Below are 26,884 nucleotides of genomic sequence, written 5' to 3'. Positions count from 1 at the left end.
GCATGCCCCCCTTAATTTTATCCTAATTTGATGTTTTGCAGTTAGGTTGCATCCCTGCTCTTTGTGTAGCCTAATTCAAATAGTATTTGGTCTTCAAGACTTCTGGATTTCTTCTCTGGATGTAAACAAATGGATCGTGGACTTTAACGAACGGAACTACAAGATCACCCCTGGGTCTTCCCCTGATAAAAAGCGAGTACCTAATACTATTATAGCTGTGTAGTAGGGGGGGGGTAGTAGGGGGGTCTCCCCCTCAGCCCCATGACCAACGAGTAGGCCTATATAATTCTAATTCTAGTGTAGTGGGCCAGTGGGGGTAGGGGGGTGAAATGTCAAATGAGGTGCTGTAACTTACATTAATGTAACATCTGATCTAAACTAATCTAACCATTTGCAAAGTTTTTCAATGCTAAAATCGTGTTCCTGGCTCTAAAAAATCGACGAAAAAGCTACAAAATGATAGATCTACTCTTTCTATGGGACAGGACTGTTTCTATGAATTTACCGAACTGAGATCATGTAAGTAGTACACTTTAGTACACACAGTAATACTAATAGCAGAGGCAACAGGCAACATGGCCGTCTATTCAACTTTTCATCAAAACTCACCTCAAGAGAGAAGTTGGCTAGCATCTTCTGGTAATTCTGCCATGCTTCATCTTTAGTTGAAGCATCCATATTCAAGTCGAGGCATACCTCCTCGAATCTATGAAACACATTTTCTTCTCCTTCCTCTGATAACCCCATTGTTATTGTTGAATGTACACACCTACAGAATGAAATCGGACATCTTGCTTGAAAAACGAGGCCGGTTACTGCCACTTCACACTGAAGAGCTCCGGGTACCAGCTTGTGGCGGGAAAAGATGCGACATGTCTTCGATCGCAATAGGCCTAGGCTCAGCTGAGACGTATTAGTTAAATCGAGAAAAATAGTATTCATGTAGGCCTAGCCTACAAAAAAACTCTGACACCTTTAAGTTAAGTAGAGCTGATCAAATGCAGTATTCTGTACTGTACCCATCAGAAATTTGTATTGCTTGCATGGAACAAAAAGAAACAACAACGAATGCAATCGGAGTGAAAAGCAAAGATCGATAGATCTAGGCCTAATACAAATGCATCCAAGAATATACTTGATGACCATTTCATTCGATAGGTCCATCATAGGAGACAGATGAATTTTAGTTTTAGTTTTTTCTGGGTGCGTGCCAGCCTATCTTTGTTTGATAATCATGGTATAGCTGAAAAAATGTAGAATACCGGGAGCTTTAAAGCTGTCAATGTTAAGACTAGTGCAGAGGCCATGCCAGGCTCTGCTAATTGCAAGCAGCAGCTAAGAGGGGTTTTATTATTTTATTTTCAAACTTAAGCCTATTTATTCTTTGGGGAGAGAGCATAATAGGCCTATGTTGTTTACAAGTAATAATTTGTGTTTCATCCTAGGCCTAACTATAAAGTCATATATAGATATATCAGAAACAGAACTATTTCCAAAGTTGCTTATATATGTGTAGGCCTAGATATAAGCATCGATAGTTAGGCTAAGGTAACCAAAATAAGATTATCCTTTTCAACATAATTGCCCTAAAACCGTCCTACAATAACGGAGGCTGTCTTTTAAATGTTTATTTCTTTTGTCGTCGAGTTGTTTGGGTTGTTGTTTTAGTTGGGATTGTTTGATGGGGTTGTTTTGGCATTATTGGAGAAGAGAGACGGGAGGAAGGGGTGGAAAGAGAGATAAACACAGAGAGAGAGAGAGAGAGAGAGAGAGAGAGAGAGAGAGAGAGAGAGAGAGAGAGAGAGAGGGAGAGAGAGAGATGTGTTGTTCAGAGGAACGGAATTAGTAGATGGGGCTGTAGCTCAAGTGGTAGAGCGCTCGCTTAGCATGTGAGAGGTACCGGGATCGATACCCGGCAGCTCCAATTTTTTTTTCTTGTTTATTTTTCCCCAAAAAAATTTGGCCCACAGATAGTATGTAAAGAAAAGAATACATGTCAATATCTTTAAAATAAAAACAAAATTTAAAAAAAGGAAAGCGGCCAATAAACCAATACTTATTAAGAAAAGGCGAAAAATAATCCAGCATACAAGCATAATAATATAAAAACCACAGGACAGGGTATCATGTAAGCTATCATTATATCCAATGCCAATAAACGTTCTAACGGATGTGTTTTAATACATTATTAAGTAACAGCAGGACTGGTGTATTAGTATAGTCGCGACAGTAGGCCAAGCCTAGCTCAGTGATATAGTGGCAGTCATAGAGTTATCTTCTTTTTAGTATTGTAAATCTATGGTGGCAGTTGAAAACAATACATGTACATGATTGTCTTAGCCTTTTTTAGCACTGGGTTGTGCTAAAGGCACGTGGGCTGCTAGTTTTCATTAAAATGGGTCCAGTCCTAGGCTCTCGAATCTAGAATAAGTCCAAACCTAGGCTAAAAAAAAAAAGATCTATTATACAATGTATTAACATAGATGTACACTATAGGTTTAAAAGGGGGGCAACTCTATGGCCTATATTATTTTATAAACATGTATATTATTATTGTGAGTACACACACATACACACACACACGCGCGCGCGCGCACACACACACACACAATTTTTTTTTTTAATAGTAGAGGTTTTTACGGCGCTCGCAACTGCATAAGGTCATATGAGCGCGCCGGACACACCTAATACTTTTAGTTGGTAGGAAATTTTGAATTTTGCTTGGGTGGCGGCCGAAGCCTACTCTTATCGATTTTAGACCACCAGGGGATCTTTAACGGGCCCTCCGAGATTTTTCGCCCTTGTCCGAGAAGGCTAGGTGTAGATCTTTCCTACCAGAAGATCAGGGGTGTGGCAGAAAGACAGCTATAAGAAGGAGTCAAGGAGTAGCAGTAGAAAGGCTGCAGAAAGAGTCAGGAGCCCAGAGGAGGGGGCAAAGGAGGTGAACGGGTGGGGGCAGAAAGAGGAGACGAAAGCAGACGACAGAATATTGCTGGAGAGCAGGAAAGGAGGCGAAAGGAGACAATTTTAAAGAAGAAAATTTTTCGGTCGCTATCCGGATTCGAACCCGGGACCTTTGACTTTGAATGAGAGGCCAACACCTTAACCTCTAGGCCACGAAAAACCCATATATATATATATATATATATATATATATATATATATATATATATATATATATATATATATCAGGCGCGGTTCGTCCATAGAGCACGGTCGTGCAGTGCCGCCCAAAATGTTTTAATGTTCTATGACGTAAAGCACCCACAATATTGAAATAAAAAACGCCAAAAACAAATACTAGTCAAATATTATATCAAAACAAGGCCTTCGCTGTCATTTCTATTCTATAGCGCCGTAAAACATCTACTATGCCATGCCTAAGTTCATGCGCTGTATCTAACATAACAGGATAGTCAACAGTGGAAAGCTGACCTATAAATCGCTCTTTGGGATAACCCAAGCGATGACGACACTTGTAGAGAGTTTGTGGCGGTACATTAATATTAATAAGACAGCACATCTCAAATGTGCTGCCGAATAGCGCCGAAACATAGCCCACAGTAGGCAATCTAAAAATAAACGCCATAGACTGTGCACTATTCCATGCCAAAATTATGTGGGCCCCGGAGCAATCCAGCGGAGTGCTCAAGTGAATTGTCATTGGTTCATTGTCTTGTTGCTATTTTAAGTGACTCTGTGACCGTGAACCTGAGGGAGGTGAACGTAACATACTTAAGTCGCCGTCCTATGAGTTATGCTTTTGAACGGTTTTGTAGTGGAGTGGTGAAAGGTATTTCTTGAGTGTTCAGTTCTAATGCAGGATGAATGAAATTGACGTTTAGCTAACAAGCAGATTCAGTTCTAGAAGTCAAAGCCACAGGTAAAAAGAATGAAAATAAAAGCACAAGGTCTTCCTTCACCAACCCAAAGATCCTAAAATTATACACCATCCCATTTACTCTGCCCTTGATTATCTTCAGCCTAAGATAGCTTAATTGTGCACGCCCACTTTTTAGACCCACGAGCCGCCCCTGATATATATATATATATATATATATATATATATATATATATATATATATATATATATATATATATATATATATATATATATAATATTATATTATATTATATTATATTATATTATATTATATCGGACTAACCTGTCGCCGCCGGTGCCATAGCTACATCATTAATTCGGGGAGGCCACTGCTGTCATTCCAACAGTCAACGGAATCCAAAGAAAACTTTCCCGAGTTATTTTCTCTTCTTTTTTACGATTACTTGCCGCCTTGCCTCACTTCACTCACCAATTTCACACTCTTAAACCCTTTAAACTAGTTGAAGAACAGTTGAGAATTCATTCCTTGGCTGTACAGCGAAAGCATTAGTTTGAATGGTTCCCTAGCCACGTGGGATGTAAGAATCTGAGGAAACAAGCAGGCCGATCTTCTGGCGAAGGAATCCTTGTCCCTTCTGTGGGGATCAATGGGGAACACGCCCTCCTGAAGACAGACTTTAAAAATTAAGTCAAATGCTACCAGTCTGTCTGGAGAACATTGCAACATAAAACCATAGACCGTGTATACACGGGCTTTGATACAACTAGGGGGTGCTCATTGGCGGATCGATTACAAAGCCTTGCTGTGATTGCCTCTAGACCTCACCATCAGATCGCGCGACTCGCAGCCTTGAAAACAAACGCGTTTGTTTTTGAAGGTCACCGTCCCCGTCGATCGGATTGTGCCACGATGGCCGCTTTTCGCCCTCAATCTGGCTAGTCCCGCCAACCAAACCGAACCGACATTTTATTATTTGCGGAAAGCGTTTTTCTCTTGTGCTCAATTCCATTCCATTTAAAAAAAAGAAAAGAAAAGCAGTTCAGCTTATAAACATGACGTGTGCAAGTGTTTATTATGTATACTTTTATATATGCCTATCATATAAAAGACTATTCTATCGAATCCACTGTGTTTCGACCACCAGTCCAAGATGACCCATGGAGGTTTTAAACGACCATCCGACCACTCCCCCCTTTCCACCTTTTAATGTTCGTTTGTTTTCTATTTGTCCAAGCAAAAGGCATTTGAATCGACATACATACGGCCTTGAACATCTTGCCTTCATTGGAGAGACAGAAGTGATAAACGGAGGTAGAGTGGTACCGGTACCAAGAAAAACGTACTCGTACTTTATGGGTCTTTGAACAAATGGCCGACGCCGGGTTTCTTTTTTCTGAGTCCTTTGAGACTGACCTTAGCACAAGTAATTGAAATGAAATAAAAATGTGTTTCTTTCTTTGAGAGTGAAGTGACAATTAAGAATGCGTCTTTCAGCTCGTACAGAACATTGTGAGAACGAGAGAGAGAGAGAGAGAGAGAGAGAGAGAGAGAGAGAGAGAGAGAGAGAGATTGCTCTCCTTTTTTTTGCCATGAGCCCCAAGCGCATGATTTTTATTTTTAATTGTTTCTCCCTCCATCACTTCGCTAATCTTATTCGTTTTGTGCCCCAGCCCCCACTCCATAAGAATCATACACACGCCTTTGCTGCAAAAGGCTTGTGACCTACCAAAAGTTTCAGTAAAGACTTGCAAGAACTTTTGGCGTTTACTCATTTTTTCATGTGTCACAATACTACGTTGAAACAGTTTGAAAGGGGTCACCAACTACGTTCTTAGAATAAACACTATTTCGCATGATTTAGTTTTGAAACTTCTGGCCTTTGTTTTGACTGGCATTGTATTGTTGCTTTGAATTCAATATAATAACTAACCACAAGACTGAAAGTAACAAAATATAGAAGAGAAGAGGGAGGGGGATGTTTGACAAATTTTGCATGACATTGTTCTACTTAGTGAATAGTTATAAGCGGCATGGAGTGGTGCATCGCTGTATTGTTTCCTTACTAATGACAATGTACTAATAATGTCATGTCTTTTTGCCTTTACTTGTTTAGTGGATGTTTTGTTTTTCAATATTTTATCTTGTAATAGACTGAACTATGAAGACAAATCATGGTTCTATTTTCCTCTGTAAATCCATTCGTATACTGTTGCTCAGCTGTTCAGATGTATCAAGTACAAAATAATTAAAAAAATAATTGCAGTTTCTTCATCTGCGGTATTGGTAGCATGTACTCTGGAAATATTTTGGCAAAATTCAAATTCTAAATGTTGAAAAAAAAGTAAGGAAATGTGCAAAAAGTAACTCCAATTATTAGAGTGAAACAGTTTTTTCTCTACTGAAAGATTTTGTTTTCTGGGCTCAGAAAATTCGTTGAGTTTGTTTGTGGAACAAGCGTTCACTCAAGCACAAAGCTGTTCAATAGGTGGAAACAGAAAAAAGTGAGAGTGATGAGTAAAGCTTTTTTTTTTTTCTGGAATTTCAATTATTTACTGTACTTTCCTTGTCTGTGTGGGCCATCTGTATTTGGTATCTTCGTAGGCTGTTGACTCACTTGAAAAAATCCTTTATAACACGGTGGAGTTTTTAAGTTCAATTTTTGGAAATTTTCATTTCCTTTGACACTGGTGAAGCTCATTTTTAAAATTCTCATTTTGTTTCTGGTTGGAGGGCAGCCGTAAATTTAATAGCTGTTGGATAAGGATACATTGTAATTAATGCTTGTCAATGTGTGATGCACGTCCCCTTCTGGAAGTGTGTCTCGTTCAGGTTAAAGTTTACTTCACTGTAACAGTTGTCCAAGCAAACGTCTAAAGCTTTCACAAAAGAATTTGAAATCTCAACTAATAAGCAAAAAAAAATCATGACTCTAATAACATTGTAAGCAATGAACTGTTAATCAAATGTGAAGTACGACGCTGACGATTATTTAGTTGTAAAATTTTATTTGTATATTTACACAAGTAGTTGTAAGGCATTCCAAATGAATCTCAAAAAACCTTTAGATATATGTATAGACTTCATTCAGGACAGAGGAACAAAAGTAGCGGCACAAAACATAATGATCTACCATGTAACATTGAGGACGAAAACAATGAAGGGTACAAGATCTTCAAAAAAAAATTGCAATGGGTTTTTAAAAAAATGAGTATGGTACTTTAAAAAATAATATCTTCTAACATGAAATGTCAATGCTTTTGCTGCTATGTCAAATTTGTCTAGTATTTTGGGAAAGTATGATAGATACAAATAAATTAATCCAAAGTTTGTATGATCACTAAAGTCTTTGCAGTCAAGATCCAATTTGGAACATTTGAACCAGCATCAAAAGGAAATAATGTAATCCTACTTATCACATACATCTTTGTGGGAGCAAAAGTTGAAAGTACTTTGTCCTTGCTCATCTCTCATTTTACAGATCTAGGAAGATAAGTCCTACACATCATTTTGAACACAAAATCTACACATATGTCAATCTAAACTCATTCAAAAACAACTTCATTTCAAAATGTCCTTTGTGCTTTCTGAGAAAATAGCGACATATGAAATGTAGGCTCTGCAATTTATGTTCTTTTCCCCTTGAGTCCTTTCTAAAGTCATGAAAAAAAAAAAAAAAGAATTTTAACCAAGGGTGTCAAAAAGTTGTTAAAGTATGAGTTATTGTTCACAGCATGAAGGGGAGGTCCTGGTTTTTCTCTCCAGTGCCAAAGTACACAGAACCATACTTATGTGTGGCAGGGATATGGAAGAAGGCATAGCCTGGCCACTGAAGACTGCGCAGGGTTAACAAGCCACTTCCTCGCTCAAACTGCAGGCTCCAAGACCCTGAAAATGAAATACACGAATTATTTTGACCATTTACGCAGAGCATGAATTTCAAAGGGAAATAACCAGAAATAGAATAAAGATGACAATATTTACAAGAGTTTTTCCCCTTTATCAACATATTTTTTTTTCCTTACTGAAGAATAATAATTAATAATATTATGATCAAATTTTTATGTGGCCTGCAGTAATTTTTATTAGATCTACACTTCAATGACTTTCGAACAAAATAGAAAAACTTCTGATGACTGATGGCTTCTTAGCTGCAAAAAAAAAAGTCATTGTCTGGTTTAATGATTTCTGAGCTGGTTTCCTAAGTAGGAACAACATATTTCTTTTTCACATATTAATTCCTGTAGACGCAAGCCATTTCATTTTCGATTTCTGGCTTGCCATAGGCTACATTTCAAACTTAAAAGTCACAATCACAAGTCAATCTAGACTTATATTATTTATAAATCATACATGTATTCAGGTTACTACCAAAATCAAAGTTCTGAAATGCTATGTATGGTCAGCCCTTCTATATATGGCTGTGAAGGCTGGACAATCACTAAAGACAGTGAAATTAAAATAGAAGCAACAGAAATGTGGTTGTTTCTGAGGAGACTGCTAAGAGTATCGTGGAAGGAAAAGAAATCAAATGAGGCAGTGCTTGGTGAAGCCCATATGGGACGCTCACTGTTAAAAACAATCAGGAAATGACAAATGCGTTTTTTGGGACACTTGAATAGACATAAGGGTCTTGAACAGCCTGCTCTCACTGGCAAAATTGAAGGCAAACGAGGCAGGGGTAGGCCGAGAGCAACCTACTTAGGGACCCTAAACAAATGGGTAACGGGGAAAGATCTGGGAAACGTAGCTTTTTTAAGAGCATCAGAGCAAAGGAATGAATGGAGAACCATGATCACCGGTGTCTGTCGCAGATCTGGCACTGGATGATGATGATGATTCAGGATACCACAGCTATTTCAGCTATTGTCGCCATAAAAGAGATATTTATTTTCTTTGAAGCACAAAAAAAACATTACTTAGCCAAAATGCAGAGGTAACATTATAAAAGAACAAATCAAAACAAAAACCTCCCCAGCGTCTATTGAAGTACTGACAGAATATTCCTTAATGTGTTGCCTTACTCAAGACATGAAGATATAAACTGATGACATGAACGTACCACGGGGAACATCGTCCTCGACACTATCCATAAAGTCAATGGCCTTGTCCATGTTTGCGCGTTGAAGCAGGGTCTTCAGATCCAGCCTCTTGGCTTCCCGGAAGTGCATGTAGTTACAGAGTTTTGCTGCTTCTTGAACAGACAAACCTGCACAGAAAAAGCAATCAAAATAATTTATGTGATTGCAAATTCCATATTAATAACAACATCCAATTTTTATCCATGTTTCTCTCTGGTCAGGCTCAATTTTTGAACTCAATCATACCTTAATATGCAGGGGAAAGTACTGCTGAATGAAATACTTGCACATAATTTAAAAAAATTCTACTTAAGTAACTCTTAATTTAATTAATTAGAATGTAAATTATGCATCAAACCGATAAAACTACATGTAATAATCTGAACAAAAGTGGTTTAATTCTAAGATTAGCAGCTTGTAAGCATATGCATTATGAGAGCAAGACTCGTTCAACATTCATTCTGTGAATGGGCTATTTCATTTAGTCAGCTCACCTTCAAAACTCCTATTTATTACGACTTCCGCTGTAGGAACTTGAACAAATGCCCCTCGAGGCACAATCCTCACGTCGTCGTCGATCTCAGCAATGACTGATGAAAGTCTGTCTTCTTCCTTGACAATTGTCTAAAAAGAAACCAAAAGCAATAAGAAATATGACATCTGTAGTAGCTAATTGTCATGAGGCCACTAAGGGTGTCAAAAGTTTCAAGAACAAGAGATAAATTCAGGATACTCAAAATATGCTCTTCACATATGTAGTCTTACATTACTTACAAAGTCAGTGTTGAACTCCGACTTTGTACTTTGCACACTGATGCTTGTCTTTTTCCTTCTTTAATTTGTTGGTATTATTGCTGGTGGTAGTATGGTGTTGCCATTGACAATTCTGTTAGAGTCATCTTTGCTACTGTTCTTAAGAGTTAAAGTCGAAATAGAAAATGATAATGATGATGATGATGATGATGATGATCGCAATGAAGCCTGTGATCTGCAGCTTCAGGGAATTAAAATAGTTTGATATCCTGCTAAAGATAAACTCAATCAAAGAGAATCAATGTGGATTTGGAACTTTGGTTCTCACCAAAAATAGTACAGGAGCATATGAAGACAAAGAATAAATAGAACATTAGGTCAGACAGGATACTATATACTATTCAAGCCCCCAAAAGGCTTGAGATGCACCTGTAATTAAAATTAGCATCTGCATTTGTTGCCATTTTTTTGTCCAAAAGTTGCCACAAAAATGGCAAAAGTTGCCCAAAAAGTTGCCATTAATTTTCAAGCTTTCACCTCTCTGTGACAATGTATATAGCAATATGTTGATAGAGGTAACAATCTAAAGCACCAGAATTTCTTATGCTCTGTTTTAAGAATCCAGAATATCATGTGTAGTCACTCACAGGGTAAAAACGTAAAAAATAAAGATTTCACAATAGAATGAAACCAAAATTGGAACAGCACGGATAAATAACCACAAAAATTAACAAATAAGGGCGCGTGTCCACCTATCCCAAGATAGGCTGTTTTAACCCTAAACGAGTGTAATTCAAGAAAAAGTAGGCCTACAGGATATTGCAAGCAAATTATGGAATCACACACAATTGGGCGTGCCAGTATCAGTATTCGGTTTTGGTGGAGACACGCTCTACCGTAACACATATACATTTTTAAAAGGGTAGGAACAGAATTAAATTTAATGACATTACGCTGTATAAACACAAAAAAAAAGAAAAACAAATCAGTAGAACAATTTTTAGAAAAATTAACTCACCAACAAATCAAAACACAACAAAGAGGGAAAAATAAAAGACAGACAGCAATATAAAAATAGTATGTAATGTACTTATACTTAAAACTTATCAAAATACATGTTCTAATATGTTATGAGGTATAGCTTTTTTCGTCTTTTTAGAAAAATGCAAAAATCGCGGCCGCGTTTCGCGTGTCGTGGACGCAACAAACGCAGAAGCTAGAATTAAAAATGACTGACGCACACAATTTTATAATCAGCATGTTATTCATATCTTACTGTTTCTTCTTCTTCTGTGGCTTCTTCTCCTTCTCCAACCTTTTTCGTCTCAACATGTTCAAATTCATAAGAGGGGTCACCAGTGAAACGTCCTTTGGCCAGTTTTGATTTCTCTTTCATTTCAGCAGTTGCAGGAGGAAGCAGTCCCCAGTGTATGCAGTCTTTGCTGTAAAAAAAAAGATATAAAAGAAAACGGAGATTAAGGATCAGAAAAATAATGTAATTAATACATTATAGACCTTTGAAATTCCTTCCAATTATGGGTTTACGGCAGACTAGCTACAAAAACAAAAGAAAATAAAAAAAAAGCAACTCTATTCCAACAGTTCAGACCAGCTAAAGCAAAATATGTGCCAAGTTTCCTCTATATGCTTGAAGATTTTGAACATGTTTTCTGAAGGTAGAAGCCTGCATAGTGCTAAACAGGAAAACAGCTCTAAGAATACAAAGTGATGAAATGAATACCTTCCTTCAGTTTGTTCAGTGCTTAAAATTTGGGAATTTTTAGGTGTCATTTGAAAAGCCTTGACAAGTGACATGATAAAATTCAGGGCATTAAGATTTCAAGAAACTGAAAAAAGTGTCATTTGTGCTATTACATAGACTAATCAGAGATGAATGGAACAAGCTAAAGGAGAGTGCTGGCAAAGGGGTTTTATAACCTACCATTCCTATTTCAGCTCTAGAACTAGATTCCATCTTTCTTTTGTTCCTTAACTATGCTTCAGAACAATACATCTTACCTGAACTCCCTGATGATAGATAAATTATTCTTCTCTAGCCTCTCAAATTTTGTTGCTTGTATTGGGTTATATTAGTAAAACGAGGTGGTCATATATCAAAGTAGGCCTACATGAAGGTTAAGAAAAAAATTATATGATAATAATTTTATAGGAATTGTAAAATTTACATTGATGTCATTTAAGCAATTCTGTTCACCTCACTTATCCTCTGATCTTTTCCTCAAAATTGTGGAAACTTTTGTATGGCCGTCTAACAAAAAACATGCTATCAAGTGTCAAATCATCGGAGGGCGCAAAATTATTTGAGTCAAGTCATCAGTCATCAGGCCTTAAACAACAACACCTGAGCCATCTCACAATTTATCTTAGAGAAGTCAGTTTTGACTTACCTGTAAAATGTTTTCCTTCCAGCAAATTCATCTTTGTACACGCCTTGTGCAATGAAATAGTCATCTTTGACGCCAAGTATTTTCCCCCAGAAATACACTCTGTTGAATTTGTTTTCATTTTGTAGGATGACTAGAGAAGTCTGCAAAGCCGCCTTAGACTCGGGGCTGAGCATAACTCCACTGCTACCCACATAATCAATGCTTAGATGGAGTCCATCAGATTCCATGATGGAAAATTACAATTCTTCCTTCAACTGTAAAATGTTGACCGACAGACAAACCAAGCCTTGTTCATACACTCAATGGTGGATGTACGTTGCTATTTATCATCACTATGGCACCGCGCATGTGTACACTTTATTTCCTTTCAATACTATGTGCCTCCAGATTAAAAAGAGCGAATGTAATCTTTCTCGTGACGTCACAACACTCTAGTACTCCGTGCTCTAGTGTGTGCGTGAGAGAGAGAGAGAGAGAGAGAGAGAGAGAGAGAGAGAGAGAGAGAGAGAGTGTATTGTGTTTGTGGGTGCATGAGTTGTGTTTATGTGTGTGTTTGTGGTGTACCCTCTTGAGTAGAGATCAAAGTCTTACTGTTGTTTCTAATCCGTTGGATCACAGGTCATGTCTAATATAGATCTAGCTTTTATGGCTATTTTAAAAAAAGGACTAGAGTTATTTCTACTCAGGTCTACTTTTTTATGTAAAAAATATCTTGCACTGTTCATTAAGCAATAAATACGTATAGAATAAATTAATTAATTAACAGATTAATAAACTAAATTAAAAAAAACACCAAAAAAAACACACACACACACACATTCCGGCCAAAAGGAAAGAATGCGTGAGATTGTAAGATTAAATTCTTACTTCTCAGAAAATCGTTTAGAAATCTGGAAATATTAAGTTTGAGGACCAACCAAAGTTGAAGAGTGGAGTCGGTTAGGCTCTCACGGACTCGCAACCGTAAGGTCGTGGGTTTGAATCCCGTCAAGGGCCCGACGTTGTGTCCTTGGGAAAGTCACTTTGCACAAATTTTCCTCACTTCACCCAGGTGGAAATGGGTACCCAGCAAGGAGATTAAAATTACTTCTAAACTCCTTGGTACCCAGCTATTGACAGTGAAAGATCTTGTCAGTTTGATAGTGTTTGAGCGCGTGAAATCCGCAGCTTGCACTGTATGCTTCCGCGGAAGCTGAGAATGTTTCTGAGTGTTCTCAGAGGGTCTGCTGGGGTAATAATAGTTGTAAAGCGCTTAGAGCAAGCTCTTGAGCATGGATATGCGCTATATAAATGCAATTATTATTATTTTAGAGGGACTGTCGTGGGAAAATCTCTGGCAAAGATCTGGTCGTGGGACGGGACTGTTTAGACAATGATAGTACATAACAAGATGGGCCACTTCTCTCTTTGAGCCAATTAAAAAAGTGTCCTCAAAATTTGGTGGCGCCCTCTTCACAAAAGCGCACTTTTTGCGAACAGAGTTACCCTACTTGAGTTTTTAAAAATCAAAGTGAAACTAGCAAGTTTTGGGATAAATTTCGGAATAACGCTTTTTAAAAATGGTTACGCTGACAAAAAACCTCTTCCGGAGGAAAGGGTGATTGTTTTCTTCGTTTAATTTGACTTTAGAATGAAAGGCGAGAGGTCATTAAAGTATAAATAACCTAAAACTCTGCACTGAACGAACTCGAACTGCTGATGAACAGCAGTCGATCTGCGCACGCAAGGAGGTGCTATTCCTATTCTTCTTCTGGAAAAACGAAAGAGAGCTTCAAAACAGACTGCAGCGCCATCTGAAGCAAAGAGCATACTTCCTGCGGACACTTTTTTGGCTGAGTGGCCCATCTTGTCTTGTACTATCTTTGGTTTAGATTTAGATCGATACCTTTATCGTTGTCATATTCAGTAAATTGGTTAGACCCCGTTTTGTTCAGTAGCAAAAGTACCCTGAAATGTTGTTTCTCATTTAAAAAGAGGCAGAACTATTAAACAATTTTAAAAATTGACCTTGTCTTAGAAATGCTCAAAATAAAATATAAATATTAAAAAATATCGATATGTTTTTTGCCAAGTGGGAATCGACCAGCACACAAATCTTTGACTGGCAAACTGGCAATAAATTTAAGTTAATGACGAAAGTGAAAGTAAAAGTAGGACTCCAACTTCAAAAGTAGAGTTGACAGTGCAGTTGTGGTTTTGTTGACACGTAATAACTTTGACAATGGACCCCCACGTTGAAGTAATGCATGTTATTCACGATGGTGCCCCAAAATTGGAGACAAAAGTGCAAGCACAACCTTCTCCAACGTACAATAGACGAAAGGACTCACCCACTGAGATTGCAATAGGAAATTCTATGATTGACAATATATGGGCTGAAAGGCAGCAGAAAAACCCTCGACTGTTTAACGGGACTAAATTCCGGCTTCATGGTGTCCGTGATTCGGGAACTTCTGGAGAAATTGTTGAACTATTGGTTGGAGTAACTGATTACAAGGAATATCTTGGTACGAACTGGTCTCCAAAAGTAAACGAACTGAAAGAAGATGGCCAACGTCTACACAATAACTCCCAGACATTCCTATCAGATGCTCTAGGCGTTGGTGCATTTGTGGTAACAAAGGACAATTGCATGATTCTACAAAGAAGAAGCCCTCATCTTGCTGAAGCCTCTGGTCTGTGGGATGTTCCTGGCGGACATGCTGAACCTTGTGTATGGCTTACATAATATAATTAAAATATAATTTTACACGTAATTAATTACACTTTAATTTGAGAATGTAATTGACTAAGACCAAATAATTAATAAATTTGAGGTTCGAGATTTTAAAAGCCCCTGTTACACGCAATGATAAATTGTGTCAGATTCGTCATGTAGGCTCTGTGCAAGAACTGTCCATTTTATCGGACTTACTCTGTTTACAAGTTCAGTCTATCGTCCAGTTTTTCTTTTGATCGGGGAGAATCCAGGGTTGGTGATTTTTTTGATTTTTTAAATAAAAATTTAAAAAATCGATTTTTTAAATTTAAATCAGATTTTTTTTATTTAAATCGGATTTTTAAAATTTTTTATATTTTTAAAAAAATGTCGACACAGTTTGGGATTTTTGGAGGCTAAAAGTAAGTTCTTTTAGTGCAAAATGCATTGTCTTTATTTTAACTAATGATTAATTTAAGCAACTGCAATTTTAGAAAGCCTTAATCTGCTATCAGTGAGTTATGGCTGCAAACAAAAAATGAAGAAAATGTCAGTCTAAAAGGAAGGGGGGGGGGGGGGGGGTAATTATGCATAGATAAACTTGCATTTTATTACAGTGTGTGTGTGCGCGCGCGCTTGTGTTTTTCTAAAAAGAAAAAGAAAATGCTAATTTCAGTTATGAAAAAAAAGGAAATTGAATACAGTATTATTTTACTACTTACAGTTTACAGTGACAGGGGGGAAAGCAGACTTTTAAGCATGATTATTTTAGTCTACTAAACCTTATATCTGTTTTATAAAACCAAGGAAAGGAATTCTGAATGTTTAAAGATGTAAAAACAGAATACATTTTTTAAAAGTGATTTAAATCACCGAGTTCTATTTTTAAAATCAAGTTGATTTAAATTAAAAAAATCAACCGATTTAAATCAACCCAACCCTGGTTTTCAATTATGAAAAAAAGTAAATTGAGAACTGTATTATTTTACAGTGACTGGGGGGAAAGAAGACTTTTAAGCATGATTATATTAGTCTACTAAACCTTATATCGTTTAATAAAACCAAGGAAAGGAATTCTGAATGTTTAAATATGTAAAAACAGAAAACATTTTAAAAAAAAGTGATTTAAATCATTGATTTTTATTTTAAAAATCAAGTTGTTTAAAATAAAAAAAATCAACTGATTTAAATCAACCCAGCTCTGATTTCAATTATGGAAAAAAAAAGTAAATTGAATACTGTAGTATTTTACAGTGAAAGGGGGGAAAGCAGACTTTTAAGCATGATTATATTAGTTTACTAAACCTTATATGTGTTTTATGAAACCAAGGAAAGGAATTCTGAATGTAGAAATGTGTAAAAACTGAATAAAAATAAATTTAAAAAAAAGTGATTTAAATTACTGATTTTTATTTAAAAAATCAAGTTGATTTAAATAAAAAAAATCAACTTGATTTAAATCAACCCAACCCTGGGAGAATCCCTGTCATAAAGCCACCATGTCTCTTTTCAATGACAGCGGGTTTGCTTGCGCTCTGTGTGCTGCTGCTTAGCAAAATAAAGAAAAAGAGGGGAATTATTTGGACAAAGAACTGGATTTTAAAGTGAAATGGTTTCACCTTCGAAAACATAAATATATATCATTTCAATAAAACGATGGCCATACTGTACAGTGGGTGTCGCATTCAATGAGATCACATTCAACGAGAAGTCAGCTCCAATGAGGCAATCCTTAATCCGGAATTTTCCTCTATATCACTTTGTAAATTTATGTCAGCTCCAACAAGGTTGCAAACAGACCTAAGTCGCTTTCAACGAGGTTGCGATAACCAAAAGCAATTAACTGCCCAAAAAGCGAAGAATTTTTCTCCTTTCTCTCCATCTAACAGCACACGAAGCACAGGGCCCATCTTTGATTCTTAACTCATTGTATTGCTAGATCTAGTGTGCCTCCTAATATATATAAATTAATATTATATGGGCCCCAAAGCCAAGAGGGTGGGCGAGGGTTAGCCTACGCCGTCTACTGTAGGGATGGGAGGGGGTGGGTGGGAACGTGATGCGGGTGTGTGAAAGTGGGTGAACTCTGGATGGGTAGGTCAAGATCGAGACCTTCACTTAAATTTCAATTTTCTTTTCTTCATCTGATCAGAAAATCCAAGTTCCCGCCTTTACTTTTTATATCTAAGCCTAGATGGTGTATGTTTCCACCCACGAAGTGTTCCGCAAAAAAAAATATTTTAAAATTCAGAAATGAGGGCCAGAACACAGCTCAAAACAAGCGCACTCTGATTCTGTTTTAGGTTTTCGTCATCAGGGGGAACAACTGTTTTAATTACCAGCTGGTATTAGTACATCGTGTAATAATAATGTGTCACTTAGTCACGTTCAATGAGAGGTCGGATCCGATGAGGACAACAAGCAAGTCCCGGCAACCATGTTGAATGCGACACCCACTGTACCATGTTGTTGTAACTTTGACTTGATTGTAGATGTGCAGTGCACTAGATGACCTTGATACCGTACTCACTTTTACCATTGATCATCAATTAAAAAATAAAATTGCTAAATTTTACACATGACTCATGGCATCAAATCAAGTTCCACGCAAGCTACTTTGCTTTTTTTTGAGAAGCTGATTCTGAAATGAAATAGCTGCGAGAATTATTAAAAAAATTTTGTGTCCAATGTTTATCCTGCCCAGGGGCTAATTTTAAAGTTTACTCTACGTCACAACACGTCTCCCCCCAAATCTGGTTGTGATCACACGTAAAATATGAAGCATCGCTTAGTTTCTCGACCGAGACATCTTCATATAATTCAATTTTGTACAATTTTGTGGTCTCACATTTCAATGATTTGTCATGTGATTCCGTGATCGAGATCATCCAGTTTTGTATAAAATGTATTGTTTCCTGATGTAACCAGGTCATAATAAGTCTAGGCAATTTGCTTGGGATCTGATCTTGTTATTGGTAGGCCTACTGTTTAGCACACATGCAGTGAACATTCTCATAGTGAAACATGCACATTACATAGAGATTTTCAGGTCCTGAATTTTTTTTGCATGTTGTATTATTTTATTTTTGTTTTTAAAACATATATTGCGAAATTCTTATTAGAAAGAAAAGTTGGGCATCCTGCCGATTTTGCCATTTGTGTGCTAGATGGACTGCACTGTGTATACTTGCACTTTTTCCTGATCAAATATAAATTATATTTAGATGACTCAAATGAAGCAATGAACAGAATTTATTCAACATAATGAAATCAAATTCAACATAGAAAGTTCAAACATCACAATGGAGGGAGCAAATGTAAAAATAGGAAGCTCAAATTATACATGTACTTTATCGAAATGGCACTATGAAATTAACAATAGAGAGTTCAAATTCAACATTATTGTCAATTCAAATTCAACTCACATATTTTAAGTACAATAGAGGTTGTTTGGACTGTAAAATAAACCAGTCTTGTCAGGAGATAAATAAAAATATTTTCTAAATAACTTGTGTTTCTATGTCTTTTATGATGCAGTCCATGCCGGCTTTAAGCACGGTCATCGGGAGAAAGCATTTAAAAGCGTGCTTAAAGCCGAAGCATACTTGAGTGCAAAGTAGACATAATCCAGAGTCCAGAGATTTTCATGTAGAAAATTTCTCGTGCTTTTTCCCTAATTTTGTAAGTAGGCCTATAGCGGTCCCGCAAAAGAGTGCACTGTTATTTTTACCCGCCTTAGTAGTTTTTGTTTGCTTGTTTGTTTTTTGTTTTGTGGTCGAATGGGAAATGAAAACTTAATTTAGACGGCCTGTCACGATACAGCATACTAGGTCTACACACTGCCTGTGCGTTCCACTGCCAGCTGTGCCACATTTATACCACCGCCTTCATCCCACCTCGCGCGTGATACACAGTCAGGATTAATGGATAGCGAGGGTCAAAGGTGAAATCGCAGCCAGCCTCCCTTTCTCGTCTCCCTGACTCTCTTTGTACTTATATTATTTTTGTCTGTGTGTAGCTTTTGCCCTAGGCTAGATCCTATGTCCACACGCGCGGTTGTGTGCATCTCAATCTGCCTTCCCTCTCTGCCCGTGTGAGTGTGTGTCTCCATCACTTAAGTTCTTTGTGTTTCTCTTAACACACTCCACTGCTGCGGTGTAGAATGTGTCCGAACTTCGATGGGTCATCATGAAAGTATTGACTATCTTGTAAATGAAGCGTGCCTGAAGTCGAAGTTACTGTGTATAGCAAAACTTTGGTAAGAGCCGTTTAGCGTGCTTGAGTCCGAAACGTGCTTTATGCAGGCGTGCTTAAAGCCGGCACAGACTGTATTTTACATAATGTGATTCAGATCTGGAATTGAAATCTCTTTTTTGCTTTCTTTACATTTTCAGGAACTTGTTGGTGACCTTTCATTGCTTGACATAGATGTGTCTTCAATGTGTGGTAAGGAAGTTGTTCATGAGATTTTCTCTTCGATTTTGAGAGAGGTGGTGGATGAGGTCAATATCCCAGCAGAATGCTTAGAACCTCCAAGGTACCTCGGAACTGCAAAAAACACCTCAAGTGCTGGAAGGCCGAGCATGGTGTTTGAAATTAGGTGAGCACCAGTCTTGTGTCATTGAAATTCTGGGTACAGACGGCTTTTAACAGGAATGAATGATATGAATTATAGTGAATGTACGTTTTATATTTAAAAATATGCTCAATCTCAGCCTAAAAGTAAAAACACAGTGCTTGAACAATATAGAAATACATGTAATGGTATATAGGCTAGACTATGGTTTTAATATCTGGAACTTAAACAGAAGTTTGCTTTTGATCCTTAGGAGATCATACAGTATCCAGTGGGTGCCGCATTCTATGAGGTCTCATTCTACGAGAAGTCGGCTCCAACGAGGCAATCCTTAATCTCCGATTTTTTCCTCTATATCTCTTTGTAAATGTACGTCGGCTCCAACGAGGTTACAAACAGACTGAAGTCGCTTTCAACGAGGTCGCGATAACCAAATAAAAGCAATTAGCGGTCCCAAAAACGAAGAATCTTTCTCCTTTCTCTCCATCTCACACGAAGCACAAGGCCCATCCTCGATTCCTAACACATTGTATTGCTAGAACGAGCCTGCCTCCTAATTTGGGCCCCAAAGCCAAGAGCATGGACGAGGGTTAGCCTACGGTAGGGATGGGAGGGTGTGGGTGGGAACGCGATGCGGGTTGTGTGAAACTGTATGAACTCTGGATGAGTAGGTCTAGATTACTCTAGATCGAGACCTTCGTTTCTTTTCAATTTTCTTTTCTTCCCCTGATCAGAAAATCCAAGCCCCCGCCTTTACTTTATGTCTTATGTAGATCTAAGCCTAGATGTGAGAGGGTATGTTTCCACACGAGAAGTGTGAGAAGTGTTCGGGAAAAAATAATATTTAAAAATGCAAAAATGACGGTCAGAGCACAGCTCAAACACGCGCACACTGATGCTGTTTGAGATTTTCGTCATCAAGGGAACAACTGTTTTTATTACTGGTATTGGATCATCCTATAATATAACAACTTGTCTCCTTTCTTTACTTTAGCCTTAGTCACGTTCAACGAGAGGTTGGATCCAACGAGGACAACAAGCCGGTCCCGGCAACCTCTTGTCCCTGTAGGATTATAAAATGCGATTGTGCGGCCGTGGAGAGGCCGCGTTTTTTCGCGTAATTTTGCAACCTGTTTTTTTCACAAAACAATCAATGAGAGCCTCGCCATGTGATTAAAGGGAAGTAATCACAGTAATAAGTCTCATTTAAGTGACAAGTTGGTTATTTCCCTTGTTAGAAGATCTTGGTTATGGGTTGGGATTTTGTTCCTTGAGCATGTTCAATTTTTCAATTCCTTAAAAGTTGTTCTCATTTCTGCTGATGTTTCATGTTTGACAGGTGTCCCTGGTTTTAGTAATGTGCATCAGAGGTCCAAATGTCCTTTTTTTTTTTTTTTTTTACATTTTTCTTTCCTCTATAGAGATCTAGATCTAGCTGAAAGTTACAGAGATTATATTTTTTGGTATTTTTTTTTCTGACTGATGTGTATTGTTTTCTTTCCAAATGTACAACAAATTACTGATACTGACATGTTATATGTTTTCAATTTTTCTGTACATAAAACATGAATATCATGAAAATTCTTGCTGAAAAAGTGCAAAACATGTCGCGAATGGTGTTACGGTAAGTTGCGTAATTTTTGCATAATTTTGCTTTTTTTAACATAATTTTGCCATCTAATATTTTATAATTCTACGGGGACAGAACCTCGTTGAATGCGACACCCACTGTACTGTCAAACTAGTCCAGAACGGTTTCTCAAGATCACAAAGCAAAGTGGCTGTCGTAGACAGATGGTAGCTATGAATAGGATGTGAGTTGTGATCACTGAATTCCCACATATGAAAATGAATTGTCATGTAGTAACATGTCAACCATCAACAACGACACATAGGCTCAGTTTATTGGACACTCAACGCTGCACAAAGTTCTGCCCCTCTTGTTTAGTAAGTAGTGCCCAGCTGGGAGCTAAGCCCTGCTCCCTCTTTTTATTATTATTTTTTTTGGTAAGTGTTTTACGTTGCTCTCAACTGCATAAGGTCATATGAGCGCACGGGACACACTAACATTTTTATGTTGGTAGGAAATTATGAATTTTGCCTGGATGGCGGCTGAAGCTTACTCTTATCGATTTTTGACCACCAAAAGATCTTTAAAGTTCGAAACTTGCACACGAGACCTCCAAGATTTTTAGCCCTTGTCCGAGAAGGCTAGGTGTTAAACCTTACCTACCATAAGATCAGGGGTGTGGCTGAAAGACAAGGGAGCCAAGGAGTAGCAGTAAAGATGTGCAGAAAGAGTCAGGAGCCCAGAGGAGGGGGTTAAGGAGGTGAAAGGGTGGGGGCAGAAAGTGGAGACAAAAACGGGCAACAGAACATTGTTAGAAGTTAGAGAGCAGGAAAGGATGTGAAAGGAGAAAATTTAAGAGAAGACAATTTTCCTTCGAAATCCGGATTCGAACCTAGGACCTACAGAATGAGAGACAGACACCTTAACCACTAGACCACAGGAGTCCCCACTCCCTCTTTGCATAGATTGAATGTGCACTCTCAGTCTGAGGACTGATTGACAAAATACATTTGTAGCAAGTGGCCATATTAAGAGCAAATTTTCAGGCCAATTCTTCGCAAAAATGACCGACCATGGCTGCAATGGCCAGGGGCCGCTACAGACAGGTTAAAGTAAAAAGGGAAAATGCAAAGGTCTTATCTAACACGGGTCGTTGGTATAAGAAACTGCTTTGAACCGAGGTGACTACTGAAAAGGGTTCCAGTGTAGTTTAAGGGAAACTAAGGGTCCTTGAAATGAAGTTACAGTCGAGCAGCACATAGCAAACATACACATGGCAAAATACGCCCATAGCAAACAGATTTTCAGGTCTCAAATATTTTCATACCTAGCCTACATGATTTACAGTGGAAACCTGACATAACAGGGATGGTGGGACCAGAGAAAAAGTCCTGTTATACCAGATCCCTGTTAAATCAGAAATGCAAGGGAAGTAAGCATTTGTGGACTAATCCAGCGGTATTTATTCATGGGTAGCCTAGTTTCTCTCATGGCCATGTGGCAGGCCTGCGCTTCACACATTATGCGTGCATGTAGCTAGGCTTAGGGCTAGATGAAGTCTACAGCACCCCGCAGCCCTCTCTCGCTTCACATGCTGCGTGTGCTTGCAGTGGTGTGGCTTGCTCCATCACTGCGTTACTCCCTTTCTCTCTCTCACACTTTTTACACACTTTTTACACATTGTTAACGAGCCTTTGTCTCTGCTATAACCTATTGGGCTCCAATGAGGCCCTGTTATTGCCGATAACTTTTAATAGAGACAAAGAGTAGGAAAAAATGGGGATTTAAAAAATCCCTGTTATTACACGAGATTCCTGTTACTACCGGGCCTGTTGTATGGTTTCCACTGTATATTTTTGTATTTATGACATACATAGAGACATTTGTACACAATGAGCAGATTTCCGCTTCCCATCTATTTTCCTGTGTGTGTGCTGGAATTTATAATTTAAGTTGTAGGGAATCGAAGGTGTGTTAAAGTGTTAATGGATAAAAGTTCATTAACTATAAGTTGCAATTCGTCTTTTAGATATCTTCCCCCCCCCCCCCCCCCTTTTTCTCTCTCTCTCTCCTCTCTTCTCTCTCTCTCTCTCTCTCTCTCTCTCTTCTCTTCTCTCTCTCTCTCTCTCTCTCTCTCTCCCTTTTTCCGCCACTCTCACCACCACCTCTGAGCATTCTTGTTTACATACACTAGAGGAATCCTGGAAAGAGATGAAATATATTGGATAAACTCTACACCTCATTTTCCTTTCAGGAGTACCCTGACCTGTGATGAAGTTCTTGCACGATACAATGAAGGCAATCAGTCAGAGGCAGACGAGTCAACCAACATCACTTTTAAACCTGTGAACACAATTCATAACCTTCAGACTGAGGACCCGCAGTTCTGGTCTAGTATGGCCCCTTCAGCTAAAGGAAATATTACTGTTTATTGTCTAGCCTACGGGTTGCGAACGTTTTGAAAAGTCTCAATTTGCATGCTGAATTCATCCTATAACAGTGGGCTACAAAGGTTGTTTTAAATAATTATGTGGGATACAGAGGCGGAATCTTTCTCATCTACAGCAGTAGTGTTGGTTAATCTAATCTGATTTGATACCAATGTGATATTATCTGGAACAAAGATGTAAAACCTGAAGGGCTTCCAAGCTTGATCGTTCACTTTGTTATTCTATATACTTGCAAGAACAGAAATACCTTTTGTGATTGTTATTCTGTGCTGCCTTGTTTCTATCTTGAACGTTTTGCATTGCTTTTATTACATTTTTATAGTTGTCGTACTTTAAACACCTTGCCTTGTTTACAAGATACTCTTTGGCTTTGTTGGGAAATTGTCTTAGTGAGCACCATTTTTCTTTGAATCGGTCTTTGCTGTTTGAGAAAACAATCTTTTTTAATAATAATATTATTTTTCCTGAGGTTTTGCAAAGTGATTGTAATATTAGTTAGAAGTTATTATTTTGTTGTCATTATGGTGAAGCAGAACTTTGCATCTGAATAACTTGGATTTTTAAAATTGTTTTACGCACTGTGATCGCTCTCTTTGTCTCCCATGGGGATGGTGGAAAGTTCTGTTAATGGAGATAAATTAAAAATTAAGGGCTCAGTACATGTACCTTAATTTGAAATGTTGGTCAGGGTCTGTTTTCGGAGGTATAAATGTGTCAGTCATGCTTACTGATACAAAAGTCGTGATTTGGATTGTAAATGGTTGAATTTGGCTGATTTATGCAACTGGTGTGATGATATTGAGCGTATTTTTGACCCCGACGGCCACCCCCACCCATCTTCGTGAAGAATCAAATCCTGAGTGTTAGTGCTAAACCTTTAGGCTGTTGGCCTTACAACGTTGTGGGTTTTAACCCCGTCAAGGAAAGGCACTTTACACAAATTTTCCTCACTTCTCCCAGGTGGGAATGTGTACCAGGCTATAAACAGCAAAAGATCTTATCAGTATGTTAGTATTTAAGCAGTTAATCGGCTTCTTGCTCTGTATGCTTTCTGGGAAGCAGAGAATGTTTCTGTGTGTTCTAAGGTCTACTGGGAAATAATATAGATTGGAAGGTGCATTGAGCTTGCTGTTGAGCGGGGATAGGCGTTATATAAGTGCCATTTTAAAATTATTTATTATTGTTTATTGTTCCTGTTATCAATCGTGCAGCTCAAGAGTTTTGACTCTCTGGCCCTGTGCTATATGCTTTGCAAATACAGATGTAGCACTGTTGTTGCGATAGACATATCATCGCTTTTGTCAGAAAAATGAGTCACTCCTTTGTGACCCCGCTTTACAGGGTCAGTACAATAACTTTTGAGTGTTTCAATTTTCTTTTGCTATTTGGATGATATAATCTTGTTTAGATAATTTTTATCTAGCTTGCTTTGTTATTTCTTGGGACATTTGAATGTTGGGTGCTTGACTGCATGAAGACGTTTGTGTCGGGTACTTTCGTTATTATTTAGCGGGATTTGTTTCAGTCTGTCTTGTTTGTTGATTTATTTTCTAGTCCTTGTTAGACTAAACAGAAGGTCTTTGAAGAAAACAATTTTAAAATGCAGATTTGATGGGAAACCTGGTGACTGTTTACAAGCTATACAGCGTTATTCCAAATGCAGCAATTTCAAAATTATTACAGTAGAACATGACTATAGCAGCACCCGCTACAGCGGGACCATCCCTACAGCAGGACCTTACCGGAACCCCCGTTTTTTTTCTATGTAAACTCAATTACCTGTGCTCGGGTTTAGTGGGATAAGAAAAGGCCGAACTCAGATACAGCAGGAGAGATCGAGCAAGGTTTAGCTGGAGGGAAGGGGTTTGGGGGACTTTAGGCGGGCTCCAAACAGGCAGTCAGCAGTGCAGTGTTGTGATTGGCCAGTCCAGTGATGAGTGAAGTGGGGCAGGCGGCCGAGAGAGATGGTGTGGAGAGACGCGTTACGTGAGCCACTCCAAAAGTGATGTGCCGTATCTTAGACGCTCAGTATGAGAGCGTATAGGCCATAGCCCTAGGCTAGACCAAAAAGTAAAAGAAGAGGAGAGCTTGTCGTGTTTAATTCCTCATTAATTGAATTGCAATCCCTGATGCTCACTTAGGCATACACCCGCATCCGCTTCACCAGTTTTACAGTAGGCCTACCCGTACGATAGACAACAGAAGCATCAAGGCCGAGGAAAAAGTGGCTTCCAACAAAGACAAAAGGAAATGCTTCTCACTCGAATTAAAGGCCAAGATAATGAACGAAGTTGACAAGAAAAGGAAGACTCATCTAAAGCGCAAGTTTTATTGATATGGAAGGCAGGTAATCATGTGGATTTTTAAACATTTTTAGATAATTTCCCCTTTGCACTGCTATAGCGGGAACTCGCCTACAGCGGGATTTTTCTTCTAGAACCAAAAGTCCGGCTATAGCCGTGTTCTACTGTATTAGGAGCAGTTTTCTCCACAAGCGTTATGAGATTGGCTTGAAGTTGAAGTTGAAGTTCCATCTAGGTGTTGAAAAAATCACTGCATATCATGGCTTTTATTATCTCGTTGGCCCCTTATGGTCAAGAATATATAAGAGGTGTTTTAAGTCAGTATTAGTCAGCCCTCAACAGAGCCAATTTGATGTAGGCTGAATCAGTCTTGATCTCCTTTTTAAAACTTTTTTTTCTCTGTGGCATGTACACTGGAAAAGGGATGTCGACTAAATTTTGCACTTTCTTCATCTCGTACCCCTGCTTATTTCCCTCGAGCCTGATCTTCGAAACCCCTCCAGGGCGGTGCCACTGACTGAAACTGGAATGTCTTTAGGCCATTCCAAAAGGGGGGGGGGGGGGGGCATTTCTCGTTCTTATGCATAGTAGAATTGTAAATGGGCTGATTCAACAATGTCATGCTCATAACTGTGCCTGAACTACAACAGGGAACTGCTGCTTTTTCTTTCGTAATCCTTACTACCATCATTTCCCTCTACTTCTTTTGTATGTTTGTCACACTCTTGTGACCTTATTGTGTTGCAAGTGCCGTAAAACACTAATAAAAAAAACCTCTTGTGACGTGCTATTTCCAGGTGGCCTTGATAGTCGAAGCAGACTATGCGCTATTGAAGCTAGAGAAATGAGCAGAGTAAGTCTGATTCCCTCTTCGGACTTCTCTGTTGACATCCACCCCTTGGCGCTCTATGACCTTATGCAGTTGCGAGCGGCGTAAAACATCTACTAAAAAAGAAAATACCTTCGAAGTTTATTTGTTCTCTGACAGTACAAAGTCAGGAACTCTCCATATACCCAACTTCAAGAATGTCCAATTGGGAATTCAAACCAGGGTCATCTTTCCCCCCAAAAAAACCAACATTATACAAACTGAGCTATACCTTGTTCACTTTCGTCTGAATGCCGTTAAAACAAGATAAAATTAAATCACTCTATTTAATCTTCTCAGATCTTTGCATTCAAATTCAAGTCTAAAAGTTGGAT

General features: G+C 38.3%; 3 protein-coding genes and 1 non-coding gene across 7 annotated transcripts in view; 2 read left to right on the top strand and 2 right to left on the bottom strand.

Moving 5' to 3' along the window:
- The window catches only part of LOC101847133 (retinoblastoma-like protein 2), a 44,831-nt gene extending 43,844 nt beyond the window's left edge, over positions 1-987 (bottom strand). For 2 of the 4 annotated variants that reach the window (XM_013086406.2, XM_013086407.2), the window contains exon 1: positions 610-987. In XM_013086406.2, coding sequence (XP_012941860.1) covers positions 610-942 — 333 coding nt within the window. In that variant the 5' untranslated portion in view covers positions 943-987. The remainder of the gene's footprint in view (positions 1-609) is intronic. The other 2 variants (XM_005105317.3, XM_005105318.3) reach the window with 1 other exon arrangement.
- An 864-nt stretch (positions 988-1,851) lies between these two features.
- Positions 1,852-1,924, top strand: TRNAA-AGC. The gene has a single exon. It is a non-coding gene; the product is annotated as a tRNA-Ala (tRNA).
- A 4,906-nt stretch (positions 1,925-6,830) lies between these two features.
- LOC101846756 (radial spoke head protein 9 homolog) lies at positions 6,831-12,424 on the bottom strand. The gene is made up of 5 exons (XM_005105316.3): positions 12,085-12,424; positions 10,953-11,118; positions 9,418-9,547; positions 8,905-9,051; positions 6,831-7,730 (listed from the first exon to the last, which is right to left on the bottom strand). Exons 1-5 carry the CDS (start codon positions 12,309-12,311, stop codon positions 7,570-7,572), a joined length of 831 nt encoding a protein of 276 aa, XP_005105373.1. The 5' UTR covers positions 12,312-12,424; the 3' UTR covers positions 6,831-7,569.
- Positions 12,425-14,241: 1,817 nt separating this feature from the next.
- On the top strand, positions 14,242-25,677 carry LOC101846519 (uridine diphosphate glucose pyrophosphatase NUDT22). The gene is made up of 3 exons (XM_005105315.3): positions 14,242-14,797; positions 19,177-19,382; positions 23,183-25,677. Exons 1-3 carry the CDS (start codon positions 14,306-14,308, stop codon positions 23,388-23,390), a joined length of 906 nt encoding a protein of 301 aa, XP_005105372.1. The 5' UTR covers positions 14,242-14,305; the 3' UTR covers positions 23,391-25,677.
- Positions 25,678-26,884: the final 1,207 nt, after the last annotated feature.

This window comes from Aplysia californica, unplaced genomic scaffold (genome assembly GCF_000002075.1).
Source record: "Aplysia californica isolate F4 #8 unplaced genomic scaffold, AplCal3.0 scaffold00464, whole genome shotgun sequence".
Lineage (NCBI taxonomy): Eukaryota > Metazoa > Mollusca > Gastropoda > Aplysiida > Aplysiidae > Aplysia > Aplysia californica.
This window is presented reverse-complemented; position numbering and strand designations above follow the sequence as displayed.